At 39.2% G+C, this 22821-nt stretch overlaps 1 protein-coding gene across 1 annotated transcript; it reads left to right on the top strand.

The window, feature by feature from the left end:
- The first annotated feature begins 4386 nt into the window (after positions 1-4386).
- Positions 4387-21575, top strand: LOC149817842 (26S proteasome non-ATPase regulatory subunit 4 homolog). Its single transcript, XM_089984372.1, has 11 exons — positions 4387-4497; positions 4635-4748; positions 4988-5093; positions 5703-5817; positions 5899-6108; positions 6216-6528; positions 7815-7950; positions 12582-12685; positions 12767-12835; positions 16130-16215; positions 21345-21575. Exons 1-10 carry the CDS (start codon positions 4486-4488, stop codon positions 16172-16174), a joined length of 1224 nt encoding a protein of 407 aa, XP_089840498.1. The 5' UTR covers positions 4387-4485; the 3' UTR covers positions 16175-16215; positions 21345-21575.
- The last annotated feature ends 1246 nt before the right edge of the window (positions 21576-22821 follow it).

Here is a 22821-nt window from a genome sequence, read left to right as displayed (position 1 = left end):
CATGAGCAAGCAAGGGGTTAAGATGCAAGAGATGCCCGAGATTTTCAAGCAAGTGCAAATCAACCTTCCCCTACTTGATGTCATTCAGCAAGTGCCTACCTATGCCAAGTTTCTGAAGGAACTGTGTACGCATAAACACAAATCAAAAGGTAAGATTCCTAACAAGGTCCTTCTAACAGAGCAGGTGAGTTCAATGCTTTAGCACCAAACTCCACCTAAACTCAAGGACAATGGTGCTCCTATTATCTCATACGTCATAGGAAATATCCAGATTGAGCGAGCGTTGTTAGATTTTGAGGCAATTGTAAATATCTTACCAGGCTATTTCTATGATTTGTTTGGATAAGGAGAGATAAAGCCGACTCCTATGATCATACAATTGGCAGATCGTTCTATTAAAGTTTCGAGATGAATCCTTGAGGACGTACTAATCAAGGTAGATGAGTTCTATTTTTTAGTTGACTTCATTATCTTGGATATGGAGGATATAGATAGCCAGTGCCAGACTTCGATCTTTTTGGGTTGGCCATTCTTGATAACAACTAATGTATGTATCAATTATCATACTGGAGCGATGGATGTTTTATTTGGCAATATGAAAGTAAGATTGAATATCTTTAATGTTGCCATAGGACCTGCTAGAGATGAGGCTTGCTTCCATGTGGATATTGTTAAGGATTTGATGGAAGAAGACTCTGACTTATTATTGATTAGAGATCCACTAGATGCTTATTGTACAATAGGAGATAACTTAAATAAGAAGTCATTAATTATGTCGTCGATAGTTCCCAGTGCCCTTCCTTGGAGAGGAGGATTCGAGCCTCTCCCTGCTTTAGCCGAGACACCAACCAAGTCTTCAATAGAATGTCCCCTAGATCTTGAGTTGAATCCCTTATCGGCTTCACTAAAGTATGCATATTTTAGAGACAACCATACATTTCCTATGATCATATATGCAAACTTCACAGATGATCAAAATGCTAGATTGATTGAGGTTTTGCAAGAGCACAAAGCAATGATAGGTTGGGCGATAATAGATCTCAGAGGGATAGATATGTCCTTTTGCATACACAAAATCTATTGTAAAGAAGGATTTATGTCTGTGCAAAACATGCAGAGGAGACTGAATCCTAACATGAAGGAAGTTGTCAAGAAAGAAGCAGTCAAGTGGCTTGATGCATGGATAATTTATCTCATCTCGAATAGTCAGCGGGTGAGTCCAGTCCAGGTGATCCCTAAGAAGCTTGAACTCACAGTAGTTGAAAATAAGATGAGGAGCATGACAGGGTGGCGAGTCTGCATAGATTATAGAAAGTTGAATGTTGCAACGCGGAATGACCACTTCTCGTTACCATTCATTAACCAGATCCTTGAGAGATTCACTGGACAAAGCTATTTTTATTTCCTGGATGGCTATTCAGGATATAATCAAGTAGCAGTACACCTCATGACCAAGAGAATATGCCATCCACATGTCCCTGATTTTCCTCAAGAAAAATAAAGGTCTTTTTATTTAGTTTTCTTTTTAGTTGTGACTATTAGTATAAATTTTCTTGGTTTTGAGTAGTGTTAAATTAGATAGATTTATTGTTGATTATTTGATTACTTGTTGATTTTCTTTTAGTTGTTCTCAAATTTAGTTAGGTTTAATTTGTTTGAGTTTATAATTGTTAGTCTTGTGGGCTTCTTGGTTAGTTTAATAATAGTCTTACTAATATATGTATAATTGTGTTATTTTGTTTTGCAGGATTTTTTTTAGATGTTGCTACTTACATAGGAGGATATCTATCATTGCCTCTTTAATTAAGCGCGAAGAGAGAGAGAGAGTTGTGAGCTTAGTTTAGGATTTGCTTTCATTTTAATCGTGTTTACTTTTATAGCATTGTAATTGCAGAGATAGTGTAAGTCTTTTATTTTTTTTGAAGTATTAATAAAGCGAGGCTTTCAAGTGAAATATTATGCCTTATTTCTCGTTCCCTAAGGAGACAATCCGACTTGTCACTCTATACTAGTGTAAGGACTGGTTTTGAATTTATTATTTGGTGTGGAGTTCTTGTTTTAAAGCAATGATTTGCAAAAATCACACCAATAGTCATGGGCGATGATTCGGATGTGAACCACCACCACCGTACACACGAGTGCCTGGTTCATAGCTCCTATTTTCCGAATTCCAAGTCCTCTACAGGTCGATGTTGAGACCCTGTTCCATGCTACCAATGCTTTTGTTGCGCCGGGTCCTTCCCATCGAAAAGATCAACATAGGTGATCCAACTTTGCCTCTACTTTTGTTGGAATGCAAAAAAGATGCAGCATGTGCAATGGGATGCAATTCAAGACGTAATGTATGAAGGTCACTCATCCGAACTTCCCGTGCCACATAGATAGTGGCAGCTTTGGCAAAGGCCCCTACTCATCTGAAAGTATTTGCCTCGATCATCATTTATAGACATGACAGTTTGGGCTGTGGAAATAAGCTCAAAGACCCAATCAGTGAATCTACTTCCAAATCCAATTAATTTCATATTTGATCTCAGCTGATTGAGTCAAAAGCCTTGTGGAAATCAATCTTCAGGATGAAATCTTAGCAGCCACGTCTACTCAGGGAGCCAACTACTTCAGTGGCCAAAAGACCACAATCATGGATATTGTGTTTGGGCAGAAATATGCAGTGGAAGGGAGATATAATGGAGTTTAGATCTTCCTTCATTCCCAAAGCTTGTATGGGATTCCCAATAGTGAAATGAGCTTGAATTTGGGGATGCCTCCTGCATTGTCTTATTTTGGAATTAAGTCTGGTTGATTGAAGCTCTTTAAAAATGAACAATTTGAATGGAACTCGTAGGTTATCTCACATAATTCCTTTTTGCAGTAATTCCAAAAATGGTTTGAAAAAATGTGAGGGAAATCTGTTTGGGCATGGGGCATTTTCAAAGGGCACATCTTTGATTTTACTTTTCATGAAAGGCCGACCTGTCGGATGGTATCTAGGGATGACAGTGGACTCGGGGAATATGGGGCACTGCCCTGCCTCATCCCGTTTGGACGGGGGGTGGAGGTTAAAATCAAAACTCGTGCGGTGATAGAGGCGGGGATGGACTTACGCTTTTCCCTGCCTTGCCCCGTCTCCAATCCCCCTGCCCCGCCCCATCCCCGATCTTTCTTCAGGGATGGCAATGGACCGAGGAAAAATGGGGCCCCACCCCACCTCGTCCTGTTTGGATTGGGGATGAAGGTGAAGATGGAGGTTAAAATCAAGATCCGTGCAGGGATATACTTAAGCTTTTTCCTGCTCCGCTCCATCCCCGTTCCTATCCCCGCCTTGTCCTGCCCCGCCCCATCCTCAATCCTTCTTTAGGGATGATAATGGACCGAAGGAAAATGGGGCCCCGCTCCACCTCGCCCTATTTGGACCGAAGATGATGGACATGAAACAGGGATGGAGGGCAGGATTTTGAGACCGGGCAGGGGTTGAGACCTTGTTGCCCGCCCCCGCCCCAGTCCACTGCCATCCCTATTTAAGATCATTTTTTTCCAGTGTGTGGGAAAATAGATTTATTCAAAATGGGTTTATTTGAGTCGTTGCGACTATAAATCTCATGAAAGTTTTTCCTCACCCACAAATAGCATCTATAATCTGGCTTTCTTTCTCACGGTGATTCAACTATTTCCTACCTAAAACTAAATAAATTCAACCTAACCGGATCTATATTAATAGGGTTGGGGGTTCACCATCGGAGCAAATGCCCACTAAAACACATTCCAGTTGACTGTCTTATTTAAATTTGAACCTAATTTTAAATGATAGTATCAATATACAACCTATTTGGATTTGGATCTAAGATCAAAACCAATTTAAAGAAGTTTTGGATTTACTAAATCCAAATGTTCATGGCATACTTAAAATAGATCCATCATCCACATAAGACAAGGTCTAATCCAAGTATCACCTACATATAAGACTTCAGCCGGGGATGCACACGGTCCCAGCTCAGATTCAACCCTTGCTATAGGATCTGGGTAATGCATATCCAAATCTGGATGCAGCCAGGAACAAATACAGACGGGGGACTAGTCCGACCTGTTTTACTTTTTCTCTACATAACAGTATTGGTTTCGCCTATTTTCGGTTGATCCAGTACCACAATAGATCAGATTCCAACCAAAGCTGGAATTTTAATATGGCACCGAGTCGGGCCAAGACTAACACAATCCAAATTCGATCAATAAGATAAAACAGTTCATTGGATTCGGGTTTATTAAGTTTTTTTTTCGTTTTTCTCCATCTATATCCGAATCCGATTGGGTTAGATCCAAATACGCTTGATTGGGCAATGCCCACATTGAACCCGAATCCGAACCATTTGTATCCTATATAAAAGGGAAGCTCAGCCTTGTGGCGCATGGAAGAAGCAAGCAACACAGAGGGAGAGGGAAGGGTTTCCTGTTGAGTCTCGAATCCGTCGTTCTCTCCCAAAATCATCAACCATGGTTCTCGAGGTGAGCGAAACGATTCAATTTTGGTTTGATCCATCATCTTCTTCACGGTTTCTCTTTTCGTTTTCGTGTTTTCTTCTTTCTCTTCTTCTTCATCTTGTAGTCGTGGATGATTAGATATTGGAAATTTTGGTGGTCAGGCTACCATGATCTGCATCGACAATTCGGAATGGATGAGGAACGGTGATTACTCTCCGACTCGATTCCAAGCGCAAGCCGAAGCGGTTAATTTGATATGCGGGGCGAAGACACAGGTTTCCATATTTCCCCTCTTCTCGTCTTTCATTCATCTCTTCTTCTCCCTATATCTTTTGATTTGGGTCCTTCTTCATTGTGGGTTTTATGAGGGATTGATGTTGATTCTTTCTTGTTATGGCTGTTTACATCTGGGAGTTTGGGTTCTGAGTTGTGTGATTGACGGGGTTGGGGTTTTATCGTTCTTGGTGGGTTGCTTCTAAGGTTTTGTTTGATCAGGTCGTTTTTTTTAATGCAGTCTAATCCGGAGAACACAGTTGGGGTGTTAACAATGGCTGGGAAAGGCGTCCGCGTTCTTGTCACGCCCACCAGCGATTTTGGGAAGATTTTGGCTTGTATGCATGGTAAGCTTGCGAGGAAAAAAGGGCACGGTTCGGGTACTAGTTTGTGTTTGTTGATGCATTTTCTACTCCAGGCATTACACTTTTCTTCTTTTCTGCCTCTTCTACTTCTTTGCCCGTTCTTTCGACTTTCTACTTAACTAAACAAGACGAAAAGAGATGGAAACTGGGGAAAATAACAAGAAAGCGATGGCGGTAGCCATCTTCCTCTCCTAATTTCTAGCAACTTCGTAAGATTGAGTATGCAAACCTCCGAAAGGAATGTTCGAATGAACATCTGAGAAAATCTGTTCACATCTGATTTTCTTTAAGGTCTTAACTCTAAATTTACCAATTTAATGCTTTATGTGTACTTCTGTACTTTCAAACGGGCTTCCCACAATGTGTGAGATGATTTAAGTTACTGATTGAATGCTTTGCATGGACTCTTCTGTACATTCACTTTCATGAACATTCAGGAAGCCTGTCCTTTTATACTTGCACTGCCTCTTTTCACGTTGCTTTGACTGAATATATTGGTTCAGAAAAACAACCAATACTTTTGGTTTTCACTCATTTAGACATTTTACCTTGTAACTTTTCCCAACAATTATGATAATTTCGTCTTTGCAGGCCTAGAGGTTGGTGGGGAAATGAATCTTACTTCTGGAATTCAGGTGGCTCAATTAGCACTTAAACATCGCCAGAACAAAAAGCAGCAGCAGCGGATCATAGTATTTGCTGGAAGGTGTGTCAATATCATCCTCATGTACACAACAACTTGGAAATTCTTGCCTGCTTATTTCATTTTCTAAATCTGCGAATGTAGTCCAATTAAGAATGACAAGAAAGTCTTGGAGGCTATTGGAAAGAAGTTGAAAAAGAACAGTGTCGCTCTTGATATAGTCGACTTTGGCGAAGAGGAAGATGGAAAGCCTGAAAAGCTGGAGGCCCTCCTTGCTGCTGTAAATAATAATGACAGCAGCCACATTGTTCATGTTCCTCCTGGTCCCAATGCTCTTTCTGATGTTCTCATTAGGTGATTTTGTTTGGATTTTATTCTTCATAAACTCCTTGCATTGTTCATAATTTCTACTTTCATGTTCAGTTAGTAGTTGAAATGACATGTGTAGTACTTGGTTACAGCACACCCATATTCACAGGTGATGGTGAGGGAGGAAGTGGATTTGCAGCAGCAGCAGCCGCTGCTGCTGCAGGAGGGGTATCTGGCTTTGATTTTGGTGTGGATCCTAACCTAGATCCTGAATTGGCACTTGCTCTTCGTGTGTCAATGGAAGAGGAGAGGGCAAGACAAGAAGCTGCTGCTAAAAGAGCTGCAGAGGAAGCTGCTAGGCAAGAAAAGGGTGCAGAGCAGGCATCAAGCTCTCAAGATGCAACCATGGCTGAAGCTGTCAGTAGTTCTGGCCCAGTTGCTGACAGCAAGGGGACTGAACTCACGGTTGGTGTCTGATGGATTTTGTATCTTTTTGCCTTGTTCACTTGTTCAAAAGATCTGCGAATCATCCTGGTACATCATTATTTTGCTGACAGCTCAAATAAAAAGTTCAAAAAAGAAAAAACTTAAAGCGACGTTTTAGCTCAAATTTGTTGAGTTAGGTTCAGGCCAGAATTTGACTTGTAATTATACCACTATCCTGTCTGGCTACCCTGCTTGGTTGGTCAAATTGGAAGGCCATGGGCCTGGATTTATGCTTGAACAAGGCTGGCCCCTATCAGGTTTGGGTAACCAAAAAACTCAATGATGCCAAAACTTGTTGGATTCAGGCTGGGCCTTGTTGGCTGCAGCTAGACAAGAGTTGACAGACAGTCAATCCACTCAGTGGATGCAGGCTTGACTTGAGGCAGGGGATGCATAGTAGTGCATTGTTTACCCCTTATGCTCTTCTGGTAACCGTGTTCTGCATTCATGTAAATGAAGTAAAGGTCCCTTGACTGGCCATGTGATGTGATGAATATACTACTGGCTACCCCTTGTGCCAAGCGATTAATATACTTTATCACATGCTTTACTGCACCTTTTGTAACTTGATACCTCTATTGACCCACATACCCATGTTGTACGTGTTGTAGCCACACTGGTACTTGAGTTTTTATCTATTTTATGATCTAGTCAATGTGTAGATTCAATGCTAACTACATGCTGTTTTTTGATAATTAATTGTTAGTTAATTATATATTCTTGACATTTTTAGACTTCTAGCGTGTAAGTTACAGTCTACAACATATATAGAGCATTTTATGAAATGTAGTATAGTTCATTTTTCTATCTCTAAGTGTATGGGTGTGCACGCCCATCTGTGTTCCTGCATATGTGTGTGTGTGTGTTACCTTTGTACCCATTACCCCTACATGTACCTATGTGGCATAGAGCTTACCCTTCATCTTTTCACAATTGAGAAAAATGAACCCAATTGACTGTTTTCAGTTACTTGTATGAGAAAATAGAAACTTGGTCAGTATCAGACCTTATTGACTGTCTCCAAGTAAAATCTATTTTTGTTACTTTTATATAATATATCTTGTCGATAGAACTGTTCTTTCTGTTTCAGATTTCTGTTGGGTATACAAATTTACTTGTTCCATTTTCCCAACCTTTTCATGCTTGATTTTGGTTTACTTGGAAACTAACTTTTAACTGTTCTGTTTTAATACTGCTTTATGGGTGACATGATAATTGATAAGCCATATTCTTCATAACCTAATTATAGTTTGCTGTGCTAGCAGGATGACGAGACTGCCTTGCTAGAACAAGCCCTTGCAATGTCAATGGATGATCCAAATCCAAGTCAGTCTGGTTCTGCTTCAGGAGGTGATACGATAATGTCAGATACAACTCCAGAAGACCCAGACATAGCTCTTGGTGAGCTTGATTTTATGTATACAAAACCTTGCATGTGTACATAGTCTATACGACTATACCTAGTATATGAGATGACATGTGTGGTGCATGCATTGGTTGTTAAATGCTTTATTTCTGTGATTTTTTTCCTATAGCTTCTTATTAAGGGAAAAAACTGTAGTATTTTCAATTTCATCTAAGCAAAATTTGTTTACTTTGTGTTGCCTGTTTCATTGGGAATTTTGTTCATGTCATTCAAGTAAACAGATCGATTTTATATTTTTTTTTCCAATTCTTGGCATGTTTGTCACTGAGCAAAAAAGTAGTCGTGGGAAATTTATTTTGGGAGAAAAAGTTGGAAGGTCCCCCTCTGGACTTTTTCTCACCACCTTTTTAGGAGATTTACTCCTTAAAAAGGGAAGGAGTTGATAAAAAAGTAATGTGTTTGATGTGGTGCATGGGACACACCCAAAAACAGAGTAAAAAGGTCAGAGTGACTTTTTACTGTGGCATCAAACACACCTTTTTTTCTGTTGGGTTGGTGGGGGTGGGGGGTGGGGAAGAATTGTTTGGAAAAGTTAATCAAAATACAAATGCTGTTAATTGCATTTCCTTTCCCCATGTTCATGCGTAAATAATTATAGCTAGATGTTGTTTGTAGGATTCACAGCAGGTTGGGCATGGTTGGGTGTCTGCATGATCTGAAAACTCCATCTGCCAGACACTTGATTCACTTGATTCTACCGAGAGGCTCAGAAGGATGGTCTCATACAAATGTGACTACCATGAGAATGGGTTTCTGTTGAAATTATTGAACAAATCACTGTTCTTTCTTGTACTAAAAGAATTGGGAGAGGATGTTACAGAGACTAATGGATTGAGGTTCTATTGAAAGAACTGAACATACAACTGCTCTTATACCAAAACGAAGTGGGAGCATATGCTTTACCAGATACAGAATGATCTTCTTAATAAGAATTGTGTACAAGATAGTTGCTATGATTCTTGTAGGCAGATTGAAAGGGTTTACATCTTTGTGTTATCTCACATTTAAAGCACTTTTATACCATGGAGGTATATTCATGAATGTGGATTATAACCAATGAGGCGGTTCAATCCATCCATTCCAGTAACTTAGTGTCTCTTATTCTAAAAGAGGATTTAAAAAAATGTTTGATTCAATAGGCTAGGAGTTTCTAGATTTATGTTTGAAAGTCATACGAGGTGGAGGGGATGGATTGAGGAGGTTGTTGTCTTATTGTCCTCTTGCCGTTTATGTCAATAGGCAGATATGAAGGTTCTTTAGAGTTTAGACTATATAGGGGCCTTAGGTAGGGGATAGTTGTTGCCTCTGCTCTTTAATATTGTTAGAGCAACAAGTAGACTCTTGCAGAAGATGGCAGACATGACATTCATTGAAGGGATGATGTTACCTCGAACAGTTATTCTAGGCTTCTAGCACATATTATTTTCTGTTCCCATGCTTATCATTTGTCAGACTTCGAGTTCCACAATATGGAGATCGTAGCTAAGTCTGAGGATTTTTTAAAGGTTAGGTATTAGGTCAATGGGAGCAACTGACAACCTCTAGTTTTCTGTCTTTCCTCCCAAAAGAAAACCTCTAATTTTCTGTCCAGAAGAGAGATGAGAGCAGACTAGTAGATAATATTATTTGGTTGTGTGATATGGGATATTTCATGTGCAAGTGAAACCTTTATGGATATGCATTTGTGAAGCAAGCAAGAATCCCATTGTGGGGCTATTAAGGATCAAGTTACTGAGAGAATCCAGGTGTGGTCATTGAATTATGTTTCATTGGTTGGCTAAGTTTCCGTTTTTATGCCAATTTTTAGCAATTTTCTGCTCACAGAAAAGAGGTTGGTTAAACTATTTGGGTCTTTGCAAATTTCGAAAGGGGGGGGGGATACGCTGGTACCACACATGTGAGTTTGTGGGTTACTGGAAAGTTGGGCTTGATGATGAAGTCTCTTCTGAAAAAGTCATGGTGTATACTGTATCATGTAAAGGCTTGGCAGGCTATGGCCAGTTTATTGAAGAAGGAATAACATTAGTGGCCATGTAATTTGAAGTGCACCAGTTGATGGAGAGGTAGTTTGGGGTATGGAATAATTGGGTCAAGTTCTTGGAGGATTTCAGTAAATGATAAATTAAAAGTTTGGTAGGAGAGATTCAATTGCCTTTTGGATGGATCATTGGATTGAGTTTCTCTGCTTTGTGCATTTATTCCCTGCTGTTTTCCCCATTGTTAGTTTCAAGAAATATAGGGTAGCTGAGTGCGGGTTGGAGGATGTGAAATTAAGAAGTCAACAAACTAGATCAAAGACTAGGGAATGTTCCAGCCTCATGATGCTGCTGTTAGAATGGAAGCCTAACAACATGAAGAATTGTTTAGATGTAGAAGTTTCTTCAGTATTTCTCTTATTTATTTTTTGCCCTTTTTCCTTTCAGTGTTCAAAGCATGCTACATTGAAGGCTTAGAACCTTGTTCACTTCTCTTATCGAAGAATCAGGTGTATTGCAAGTAGGTGCATAATGTGTTTTGAAGCAAGAGTATTCTTATCTTTTGGGAATATTTTAAGTTTTCAGAGTCTATGGAATGTGGCTGGATGCACATGAGCAAGCTGGTTTTAATGATTACTCTAGGTGTTTGATTTTGTACTCTTGGGAAATGAGGAAGGTAAGAGATGGGCTACCAGATGGTGGTGTTAGCATTGTTTAAATTTAAAAGAAGCTAGACATGTTAGCAATAATTTTTTTGAATCTTTCAACTTCCCATAGAAGTATCCAGGTTGATTCCCTTGTATATGAAGATAAAGTGTCCATGATTGAATTTGGGATGGATCAAGTGTTTGAGGGTTGGCATTCCAGAGTGTTCATTTATGATTGGCTCTGTTTCAGAGCTTTACATCAGAGGGCGTTGGAGGTGCATTGCGGATTCCATGACGCTCTCTATTGTTTGGAAGTGTTTCTTTTACCAAAATAATGCATTGAGGGTGGATTTGGTAGGATTGAGGAACAAACTGAACTCATTTGAGGGTTGGCATTCCAGAGTGTTCATTTATGTTAGGCTCTGTTTCAGAGCTTTACATCGAAGGTCCCTGGAGGTGTATTGCAGATTCCATGATTCCCTCTATTGTTTGGAAGTGCTCGTGTTACCAAAACAATTCATAGAGGATGGATTTGGTAGGCTGAGGAACAAACTGAACAGCTCATGGCTTGGCTCTGTTTGACTTGCCCGTGAACTCATTTGTGTTTGGTTCTTCTTGTAGCTGGTGAACTCGAAGCAAGCTCCATCCCCAATGCCATGCCTGAATGTCCACCAAAAGAGGTGTTTTTTCACAGCTGTCGGATGTAATGCTCCTTCGATGCATCTTAGAGAGCTCTTACTTGTTTCAGGCAAGAGAGAGAGAGAGAGAGAGAGAGAGAGAGAGAGAGAGAGAGAGAGAGAGAGAGAGAGAGAGAGAGAGAGAGAGCTATCCTACAAACCCCAACCTTGGCACGTCAGTAACTCTAAGATTGTCACGTTGCTTCTCCTGCGAAACCCCAAGCCCCCACCCCAAGGAAACACTAGCCGGGCAAGAGGCGTAGGGCGAAAAACACCTCCAGAACAACAACCATTTCCAAAAATGGAGAGAGAGCACTCACGGTAGAATGAGAAGATTAAAAAAACCCTTATCTAGACCCTATGTCCACGAGCGGACATGTGGACACGAACACTGGCACACACCATCTATATTTTAACATTGATTGATTTTTTAAGTATTATTTCAATAAAAATGCATTTTTAATATTAAAATATGAAAAATAGTTTCTATTGATTAAAAATAAAACTCATATCCTATTTTCCAAAAAAAAAAATCAAATTTGCGAGTCAAACCCGTGTTGCATGTCGTGTCCTCGTGTCTTTGTGACATGGTGTAGGGTGTGCGAACAAGTTGGGAGTTTTGACCTGGTTATGGATCAGGTCCAATTAAGATTGTAAGACTTTAATATGGGTGAGATACAAAACAGACGTGTTTAGGTATATACACAGATTCAATTGGAGCCAAATATGCAAATATGCTCAGATCCAAATCAAAGTTTTATCTTAGTTTGACCCATGTGTCTTTTTTCACAAAATAAAAAAAATTACCCACTTTCAGCAGACCCAGTTCCAAAGAGGTCAAACCCCTCCAATTCTTTAGACTCTCAAAGCCTAATTTTTACAGAAAACCTGAACTTATTTGGGAGTTAAACATCTTGAAATCCCAAAACCACCTCAAAGCCAAGGAGATCTTCCCAACAAATTGTATGTTTGTCAACTCCATGAAACTTGAATTCCATGTTTTGGCAATACATTGGAAAACTATTTCCATGTCCGTGTGTGTGTGTGTGTGTGTGTGTGTGTGAGAGAGAGAGAGAGAGAGAGAGAGAGAGAGAGAGAGAGAGAGAGTCCGTAATTCTGATTTCAACAAGCAAAATACTATTCAAAGAATGGGCTTGTATACCACCATGCCTATAATCTTTTTTTTTCTTGGAAAATCGTTTGTGCATAAAATATTATTTCCCTTTTAATCTTTTTCCTGTTTTTAGTAGTGTTGAAATTTCATTGTCTGAAATTGCTTACTGAGTAGGACTTTTTCTCTCTGTAGCCCTGCAGATGTCTATGCAGGACACTGCAAAAGATGCTTCTACACAATCTGAGATGAGCAAGGTATTAGGGGACCAGAATTTCCTGTCATCCATCATTGACTCGGTAAGCATTCGACCTCACAGGTTTCAATTTTGTGTGTGAAGGACCGTCTCTCTTTCTTACCATAAGAGATTGTTCATGCAGCTTCCTGGGGTCAATCGTGATGATTCTTCAATAAAGGACTTACTGGCATCCCTTCAGGGACAATCAGAGGTGAGTTCATGGGATGTGTTAAGACTGGGACTCCATGTTCTATTAAGCACTATCATTGGTATCTGCTGCTCTTATGGATTTGGTTATAGATGTTGCACCAAACTTATGTTATTTACTTTCGTGGTACCATAGAAATTGTAATGAAATGTAAGCCTTCAACAAAACTAAAAGCACAAATGCTCACAACAAGTGTCTATTAAAGAAACATTAACCACAACTCACAAAAGGGAACAAATGAGAAGGCTCAAGAGTAAAAGAATAATCTTTATTTAATTCACATAAAATACTTTTAAAAAGCATTGCTACAATGAAAGGTGAATGACCCCTATTTATACATATAAGAGAGAGAGAGAGGAAGAAATTGGCTTTGAAGGAACTCAAATAGAGTCGTTGGAGCTAGTCCAATGGCTCTATTTGTAGCAATGGTGACAAATCGCTTTCTTTTCTCATAATCATTGTCTTGTCTTCCGAAATGAGGCGGTCTATAAGTACACTTATAATTTCCTAGTCTAGATACGGCTAGAACGAAATCATTTTCATTCTTTGAAGTATGCTTTTTGAGCTTATTCTTCTTCATAGTTAATTTTTTGATAGTGTCAACAATAGAGGAAACTTTTCCTCTATATAGAAGGGTCGATTTGGTGGTTTCAAATTTTGGCCTTAAACCATTCACAAATTGGTAAAAGTGTTTCATATCAATACCTTCAGGACAATGCCACTTTGGCTCAAGAAGAGCCAACTCTTCCAAAGTTCAGGCAACTCGTTATAGTATTTTATAATACTCTTGTCACCTTGAGTCATAGTTCGCACCTTGTCTTGTAGATTGCACACATTTGCAATATTTTTAAGGAAATATAGATTTTTAAGGTATTCTCAAGCCTTATTAGCATGCTTAAACTGTGCAAAACTAGAGCATTTCTTGATATTTGCGTTGTTAATTAGCCAAGACATGATCTTAGTATGCCCTATGTTCAATTCTTTTTATTTTTTCTCATACATGGCTAATGCCTTAGTCTTCTTTCTTTTCTTGAGAGGTACTTCTTTCTCATTTTTTATTTTTGTGAGGATTAATTTTGGTTCCGAATCGAAACCATCTACTAACCCTCACAACACTTTTTCCCAAATGTCCTCACAACACTTTTTCCCAAATGTGGTGCTTCATAATTGAAGCCCACATTACATAATTGGTATCATTTGGTTTTATGGGCATGATGTTGACTTTATCATTATTATACATTCTTATAAGGCATAGAGAGAAATAAGATGAGAAAGAAAAAAAAAGTGAAAAAAAAGATGAGAAAAAGAGAAAGAAGTTCTACGATCTTTGAGTAGAGTCAATGATCTCTTGAACCAACGCATCACTCCTTTCTTCAACTACGCAAGCACACAATTACTTGAATCACCGAACAGGAGAAAGTCAATTTCTTACTTCAATGGTATAGAAGTCGAGGTAGCAACTTTCCAAGATCCAAAAGCTACCAAGCTCTGAAATCATGTAATGAAATGTAAGCCTTCAACAAAAAGCACAAATGCTCACAAGTGTCTATTAAAGACACATTAACCACAACCCTAAAATGGCACAAATGATAAGGTTCAAGAGTAAAAGAATAATCTTTATTTAATTCACATAAAATGCTTAAAAAACATTGATACAATGAGAGGGGAATGACCCCTATTTATACACATAAGAGAGAGAGGAAGAAATGGGCTTTGTAGGGACTCAAATAGAGTCGTTGGAGCTAGTCCATCGGCTCTATTTGTAGCCGTTGGACTCCAACGGCTCTTAAACTAGTCAACAACGATGTGTTGACTAGTTTAAGTCTAGTTCAAAATGAACCAAACAAACTAAAAAGAGAATATATATATACTTTTTAACAGAAATTTAGAAGACTTCCTGTAGCAAGGAAGATGACATCATTTCTTAAAAAAAAGTAGACCTTTATTCACTCTTTAATCTGCACATTGTGAAGGAGGTTTTGATGTTGCTTGTTCATTTGCAAGTTCCTCTACACGATAAGATCATAGAATTATGGTAATTTAGGACTGTGTTTATTTCAGAGTTACCGGAAGCGCCTAGCCTAGTGGGGAAGTGTGCTTCCCCGAAGCGCATTTCGGAAGCGCGAAATGTCGCGCTTCCGAAACGCACTGGGAAGCGTCATTTTTTTTAAAGCGTGCTTCCCATTTATGGGAAACACATTTCTCTTTTATGGGAAACACACTTCTCATTTATGGGGAGCGTGCTTCTCATTTCTAGGTCGCTTTCGGTTCGCTTCCTAGGTCACTTCCGAGATGATTCTTGATTCGCTTTTAAGTCGTCCCACGCTCCCTGCTTCCTAAAATTTTGAAAGTGCCATGCTTCCCGCTCCCGCTCCCGCTTCCTCGATTGACAACCATGGTTTATTTGCCACCTAAATTCCACCATACACTGGATGTTTGAAATTCCAATAGGAAATTTAAAAATAGAGGAAATCTCTGGATTATTTTGATTGCAATAGAATGTACTATTGAGCATTTGATGCTCCCTGAATGCTGTTATTTGTTAAAGTTGTAGTGCTCTTTCTAGTAGCATAAAGCAAAGAATCCAGGATTCGGTAGATGTTTGTGTAGTATCCATGACATAGGTCTGGTGTTTTGGACTTGGCTTAAGGCCTAGTTGGGTTAAGGTGTACATAAGGGGGCACAATACAGAGGCCAAAATGCAGTATCCACGACATAAGTTTGGTGCTTTGGGCGTGGCTTAAGGCCTAGTTGGATTAAGGTGGCCTTGATTTTCATGTTTGTTAGTAGAAAAGATAGGTTTGAACTGACTTTGTGGCTCAACCATGTGTCTTTGCGCTCTTTATTTGTTCATGTTGACTTCAGTATGAGTGTTCTGTTCAAAATCCTATTGAAGTGTCCTGTAGCAGCTGGTTACTGATGACATGGCCTTTTCTGTGTTCAAACCTCATGCATACTGTGTGCATTTCAATATGCTATGGTGCCAAATCTATTATTTTGCATCTTCCTCGTTGAACATGCAGTGCTTGATACATCATTGGTCTTTTTGAGGAATGTCTGGTGTTTCCCTCTGTTATCATTCATGCAGCTGGATTTGTGTCTCTGGTCTTATGACCTTGCTTGATATTTTTCATGGACTCTGCAGACGTGGCGTTGTCTGGTTGGACTTGTCTATTAATGATTTTGTAGTATATGCTGAAGATTTGCTGACAATATTTATTGGGATGTCTTCTTTTTTCCCTGTTTTACTTGGTGGTGTTCTGAATTCATGTTTTGATCTGTATATGTACTTGCTAGGAGAAAAAGAAAGATGAAGAGGCTCCAAAAGATGCTGACAATTGATTCTCTTCAGCTCATGCCTATGTCTTCTTGTGGAGATGCAGGTGATTATTTTCATTAGTTTTAGTGAAGATAGGATCCCACTCAACCCTGTGTGTGTGTGTGTGTGTGTGTGTGTGAGAGAGAGAGAGAGAGAGAGAGAGAGAGAGAGAGAGAGAGAGAGAGAGAGAGAGAGAGAGAGAGAGAGAGAGAGAGAGATTTTCCCTGAATACTGCATCTTCCAATTGATAGAACTATGGTGTTTTTTCTACTCTGCAATGTGTTTTCTGTCACTGTTGCTTGGAGGGGTTATTCCTGTATTTTCTTTTTAGGCCAACTTTTCTCTTTATATTAGCTATATTTTTAATAGTAAGGATGTTTAAATCTTTTTCCTTCTAGTAGAATGCAATAGTTAGCTTATGTGATAAATGAAAGTAATGCTTGATGCCTTAGCGATGTTACTTGACTGTCCCGACTTGCTTTACTTTCTTTCTCTTATTCTTACTGTTATGTTGTCTCTAATTTTCAATGTGGTACCAATGTGATGATGGTTCTGTTTATCATGCTGTTTCAGCCACAAAGTTTAGACTGCTCAGGTACTGCATGATATTGTGGGTAGGGGTCATGATTCCCACCTTCCGATCTGCAATCTTTAGTCGGACATTGTGACAATATTATCATTTGGGATTTTCATGAGATATTTTTGGGACTGAATTGATGAAACCATACTGGGTGAAATATTTCAAACAATCTTCTGCAATTGGCAAAGTTTTGATTGGTATTATCATGCTTCATCTTATTTGTGGTGGATGATGGATGAGGCACACTGAGAGATGATTAGTGAGAGTTTATGAGGTTTAATGTTGTATGGAAGAAGGTATGTTGGAAAGGAGGGAAGTTAACTATTGCTAGTGTTACCCTGTTGTCTTTTGTACAATAGATTTTATGTTGGAGATAAGTGAGTAGATTGCAAGAAAGATGGTCTGGAGGCTCTGAACCGACCATAGACTTGCATACTAAGAGATGAAAAATCTTCTTCCCTTCAATTAACTGAATAAATTTTGTCTTGAGACATTCCACTTTCACGATGGTGTGGGTTTTATGATCTCGTGTGAGCTCCCTTTTAGATAGAAACCATGTATCATGCAATGTGGAACTCTAGTGTCTGAGTAATTCTCCTTCACCACTTCTAATCTTACTAACCATATCTTCCTCGATTCTATATTGACTAGAAAGTAGTGCCAAAATTCCAAGCTCTGGTGATTGAGTGGTTCTACTTCACCTATGCTAATCTTACGATTCTGCATTTGATTGGAAAATACTGCAGAAACTCCAATACCATTCATGTTGCTACCTTTAATATAATATATATTATATGTTTTTCCATATGTATGTACAAATTGTATATTTTTAGATGTATAAGAGGAATGGCAGTGGACGGGGGACAGGGTCTCCACCCCCGCCACAACAACAACAACTACGCCTTCATCCCAAAACAATTGGGGTCGACAATATGAACCAAAAAAGAAAATCATTCTGGGTCTTTCACATGAATTGTTCTCCAATCATTTTTTATCCAATGCCATGTCCTCAGTGAGGTTCAAAACATTCATATCTTTTCTTATCATCTCCATCCAAGTCTTCCTAGGCCTATCCCGGCCTCTTTTAACTAATATATTTTCCCATTTCTCCATTCTTCTAACTGGAGCATCATTAGGCCTTCGTCGAGTATGTCCAAACCACCGTAAACGATTCTCTCTCATCTTATTTTCAATGGGTGCAACGCCTACCTTCTTACGTATCTTCTCGTCTGAAATTTTATCTTTTATTGTATTTTCACATCCATCTAAGCATATGCATCTCAACTACACTCATTTTTTTAATATGATGTCTCTTGGCAGCCCAACATTCCGTACCATATAGTAAAGCGGGCCTAATAGTCGTCCTATAAAACTTTTCCTTCAACCGCAATGGCATTCTACGATCGCACAACACTCCAATTGCACTTTTCCATTTCATCCACCCAACCTTTATCCTATGATTTACATCTCCATCAATTTCTCCATACTTTTGAATGATAGATCCCAAATATTTGAAACAATCATCCATCGATAAGCTTCGCTACACTCCCATCACTACTTTGTTGCTTACTAAACCGACATTCTATATATTTTGTCTTACTCTTACTCAACTTAAAACCTCTTGCTTTCAATGTATGTCTCCATAATTCTAACTTAGCATTAACCCCAGCTCTAGACTCATCAATCAAAACAATATCATCAACAAACAACATACACCACAACACATTTTCTTGAATTGATCTCGTAAGTTTATCCATCACTATAGCAAATAGGAAAGAGCTTAAAGTAGATCCTTGATGTAATCCAACCGTTATAGGAAAATTGGTTGTCACCCCTCCACAAGTGCGGACATTGGTTACTACTCCTTCGTACATATCTTTAATTATACTAATGTACTTGAGAGAAACACATTTTTTCATCATTGTCTACCAGAGAACGTCCCTAGGTACTCTATCGTATGCCTTCTCCAAATCAATAAAAACCATATGCAAATCTTTGTTTCTCTCTCTATATCTCTCAATAAGTTGTCTAAGAAGATGTATAGCTTTCATAGTTGATCTTCTAGGCATAAAACCAAATTGATTCTCTGATATCATGACAACCTTCCTCAACCTAGACTCAATCACCCTCTCTCAAAGTTTCATCGTATGACTCATGAGTTTTATATCACGATAGTTTGTGCAATCTTGTATATCACCCTTATTCTTATATAGAGGCACCAAAGTACTATTCCTTCACTCATTAGGCATCTTATTTGTCCGCCAAATCTTGTTAAAAAGATTTGTCAACCATTCTAAACCTTTCTCTCCCAAGCATTTTCAAGCCTTGATAGGTATACCATCTGGGCCAACTGCCCTTCTTGATTTCATTTTCTTCAAAGCCTCTGCAATTTCTTTCTTTTGAATCTTGCGCATGAAGTCACGATTCATCTCATGAAAATGAATGGAGAAGTCTCCAAGATCTTGAGCATGACTTCCATTAAATAGTTTAGCAAAATAATCTTTCCATCTCTCCTTAATCTTCTCATCTTTGACTAAAACCCTTTGTGTTTCATCTTTGATACATCTAACCATACCCAGATCCCTCGATTTTCTATTTCTCATCTTTGCAAGCCTATAAATATCGTTCTCGCCCTCTTTGGTATCCAACTTATCATAAACCTCCTTATATACCTTATCCCTCACGTTTTGAAATACTTTTTTAGTTTTCTTCTTTGCTATCATATACTTCTCCAAATTCTCATTATCACGACTCTTAGATTTTTATAACACTCTCTTTTAACCTTAATAGCTAATTTGACATCCTCGTTCCACCATGATGTATCATTACCTAGCGGTGCACCACCTTTAGACTCACCCAATACCTCCTTAGCCACCTTTCTCATGCCACCCGTTATCTTATTCCACATTGATTTCGAATCATCCTCGAGACACCAATCAACTTCCTTAACTACCTGCTCTACAAACATTCTTTTTTTAGCTCTTTTCAGTGCCCACCACTTAATTCTAGGATCTATCCTATGTCTATCCATTTTGCGGCATTGTCTAATTCTAAAATCTAAAATTAAGACTCCATGTTGTGTAACTACACTTTCTCTCGGTATAACCTTACAATCGATGCAACAACTCCTATCTCTCTTTCTAAGTAGGAAAAAATTTATCTGACTCGTATTAACCTCACTTTTAAATGTTACTAGGTGAGACTCTCTCTTCCTAAACCAAGTGTTTGCTAAGATCATATCATAGGACAAACCAAAATCTAAAATCCTTTCTCCACTTTCGTTTCTTTCTTCTATATCATAACCTTCATGGATACTCTCAAAATCCCTACTAATGCCTACGTGTCCATATGTCCATTAAGGTCACCGCCGATGAAAAACTTTTCTCCATAAGATATCCCTTGTATTACTTCATCTAAATCTTCCCAAAATTGACGCTTAATGAAATCATCTAAACCTACTTGAAGTGCATAAACACTAAGGTCTCCACCTCCACCCCGTCTCAAAAATTCAACATCCATCCCCGGTCCATCCTCGTGGCGGGGCGGGGGGGACTTTGGACCTCCACCCCCGCCCCGTCTCAAACAAATTATCCCCATCCCCGCCCCTCGTCCCTTGCCCCGTCCCCGTCCCCGTCCCCGTCCCCGTCCTGCCATGGATCTCACCACCACCCGAAATCCTCAACTTCTCCATCAAGCTCCCCGCCATAGGAATCACGATCGTCTTCGTCGTTTGGCCGCCACTAGTCCTCTTCATCCTATGCAGAAAGTTTGCCGCGGCCGCGCTCTGCTTCTTCCACGGCAACTCTGTCTTCTCCCCTCCGTCAGGATTCATCACCCCCTTTGAAGCCGCCGTCATCGTCGCTGCCACGACGCTCCGACTGGGTTTCACGGTCTTCAGCTGAGACGCAGAGAGGGTGCCGCGCTTTCTGCTGACCACGATCGGGGGGACGGGGTTCTCTGGCTTTGAGTGCTGCGAACCAAAGACAATCAATTTGGCACCGACGATGATGGTCGTCGATGGTGGAGGGAGAGAGAGGGTTGAGGGCCGATGAACCTCTGCAAACAATTTAGGGTTAGTAAGTCAGTATATATTAACATGGGTTTTTTGTAATTTTATAGTTAGGTTTAAATATTTTAGTAATTTTATTAACGGGGGTGGGGTGGGGTGGGGTGGGGTGGGGTGGGGTGGGGCGGGGCGGGGGAAAGTGTTAGTCCATCCCCGCACGGGGATGAAGTTTGACCTTCATCCCTGCCTCCATCCCCGTTTCATGCCCTTCATCCCCGGTCCAAACAGGGCAAGGCGGGGCGGGGCTCTGTTTTCTCCCGGCCCACTTCCATCCCTAATAACTACTCTTTTTCATCAGATATATAAACATATATTCTGTTTTTTTCAACGGTCTAAATGGCCTAGTCGGCCTAGTTGGAACACCCTCCCCTTCTCTGAAGATTGTTTGCTTCATCTTTGTGTTTACTAATGACTTCATTTAAACAAGTGCTTTGCAAGCCATTACATGTGTGCCGTTTCTTGTCATTTAATTGTTTATTTTTTCTGCATATTATCATATTTTATGCTGACCAATCATCTCCTCTTTTGTTTTTTTGAATTCTGTCAGAGCTTTTGTTGCAAGGCGGTCCACGCGTTCACTAACACCTTTGGCTGGCTTCAGAATTGGGACTTTTCGTGTTTGAAATGTGTTGGGTCTTTATCTCTTTCAATCATACAATAGAGACCTTATTAAACACCCTCTTGTATGTGTGCGTACGGGGACTTGATTCAACTCTTGTTTGAATTCTCTTGGTGGTATAATTGAACACTTTCCTCTTTGAGGTCTGTCTATCATCAACTCTTTGATCTCAACTCTTTGATCATGGTCACAAATGCCGTTGGAACTAATTTGGCAACGGAAATTCTTATGAGAATCTAAACGCTGTTGAGCATTAAACCGGCCGACTTGACATGTCTTTATGAAGAGTGCCAGGCATCGTTAGTGATATGTGAATAGCTAAAGTTCCCTGAAAAAATTATAAGGAGTAAACATGCTTTAATTCCCAAAAGGCAGGCAAAAAAAAAATGCAAAAGAAGAGATTGGTCACAAATCCAACAAATGATGTGTTTTTGGAATCCTAATCCTTGACTGCATGGCTAACTCACTTATCTGGTGGACTCGACCTGTCTTGGAGTTTTAAAACACCGGAAAATGATTTACGACAAAAATGGTGCATTTTAAAAATGTCCTACAATTTACCAAATCTGTTAAATGGATAATTCCGCGGGTTCTCAGGTTTTTAGGACTTTTTTACTTTTCTCATGTGTGAACCTCATGAATTTTGCAACCTAAATATGAATTTTCTAAAAAAACATGTAGAACAACTTATGTTCTTAGATTTATATCAGTCATTTGACATTGAAAATTTGCATTTTTATAGTCGTTGGAAAGTTGAGATACATTGAATTTTCTTGTTTTGAGTTAGGATCGAAAACCCTTATAGGGTTCTCATTTCTGAAATCCAAAACCGAAACAAAAAATTGATTTGCAAATTGTTATAACCAAATAGACTCTGCTCTAAAAGGCATTTTTTTCAACCGTTCATTAGATCGATGTGATCTTGTTGGCGTTGAAAAATACGTGTATTGATCTTCTTTTATAATTTTTTTGTTTTCTCGAATTTTTGACACAGGTGGTCGAAAAATAGCATATAATCACTGAGATAGGTGCAACTGCGTCTATTCATCTCCTATTTTAGGAACCTTCTTGGAGTTGTATCTCAGCGCCATTTGTCATTTTTCAGTAACTAAAATATCGTTGGAAAGATATTTTTGTCTAAAATCTTTGTTCTTTTTTGTATTTTTTTGGATTCCTTTATTTTCTAAGTAAAAAATTACCAACAAGATGAAGTACCACTAATAAAGTGTTATCGATGTGTGTTTCATTTAAAACAGTCGACGAAAATAAAATATTGCATTTAATGCGACAATAATTTTGCACGCTAAATTTTTTTCTGCATCACCGCATGCGAAACTTTGTAAATTCTGTAAACTTTTCAGAAATTTTGCAACCAACAACTCGAAACTCTTGACGAACTTCACAA

The sequence above is a fragment of the Nuphar pumila genome, chromosome 13, assembly GCF_984573655.1.
Source record: "Nuphar pumila chromosome 13, dmNupPumi1.hap1.1, whole genome shotgun sequence".
Lineage (NCBI taxonomy): Eukaryota > Viridiplantae > Streptophyta > Magnoliopsida > Nymphaeales > Nymphaeaceae > Nuphar > Nuphar pumila.
This window is presented reverse-complemented; position numbering and strand designations above follow the sequence as displayed.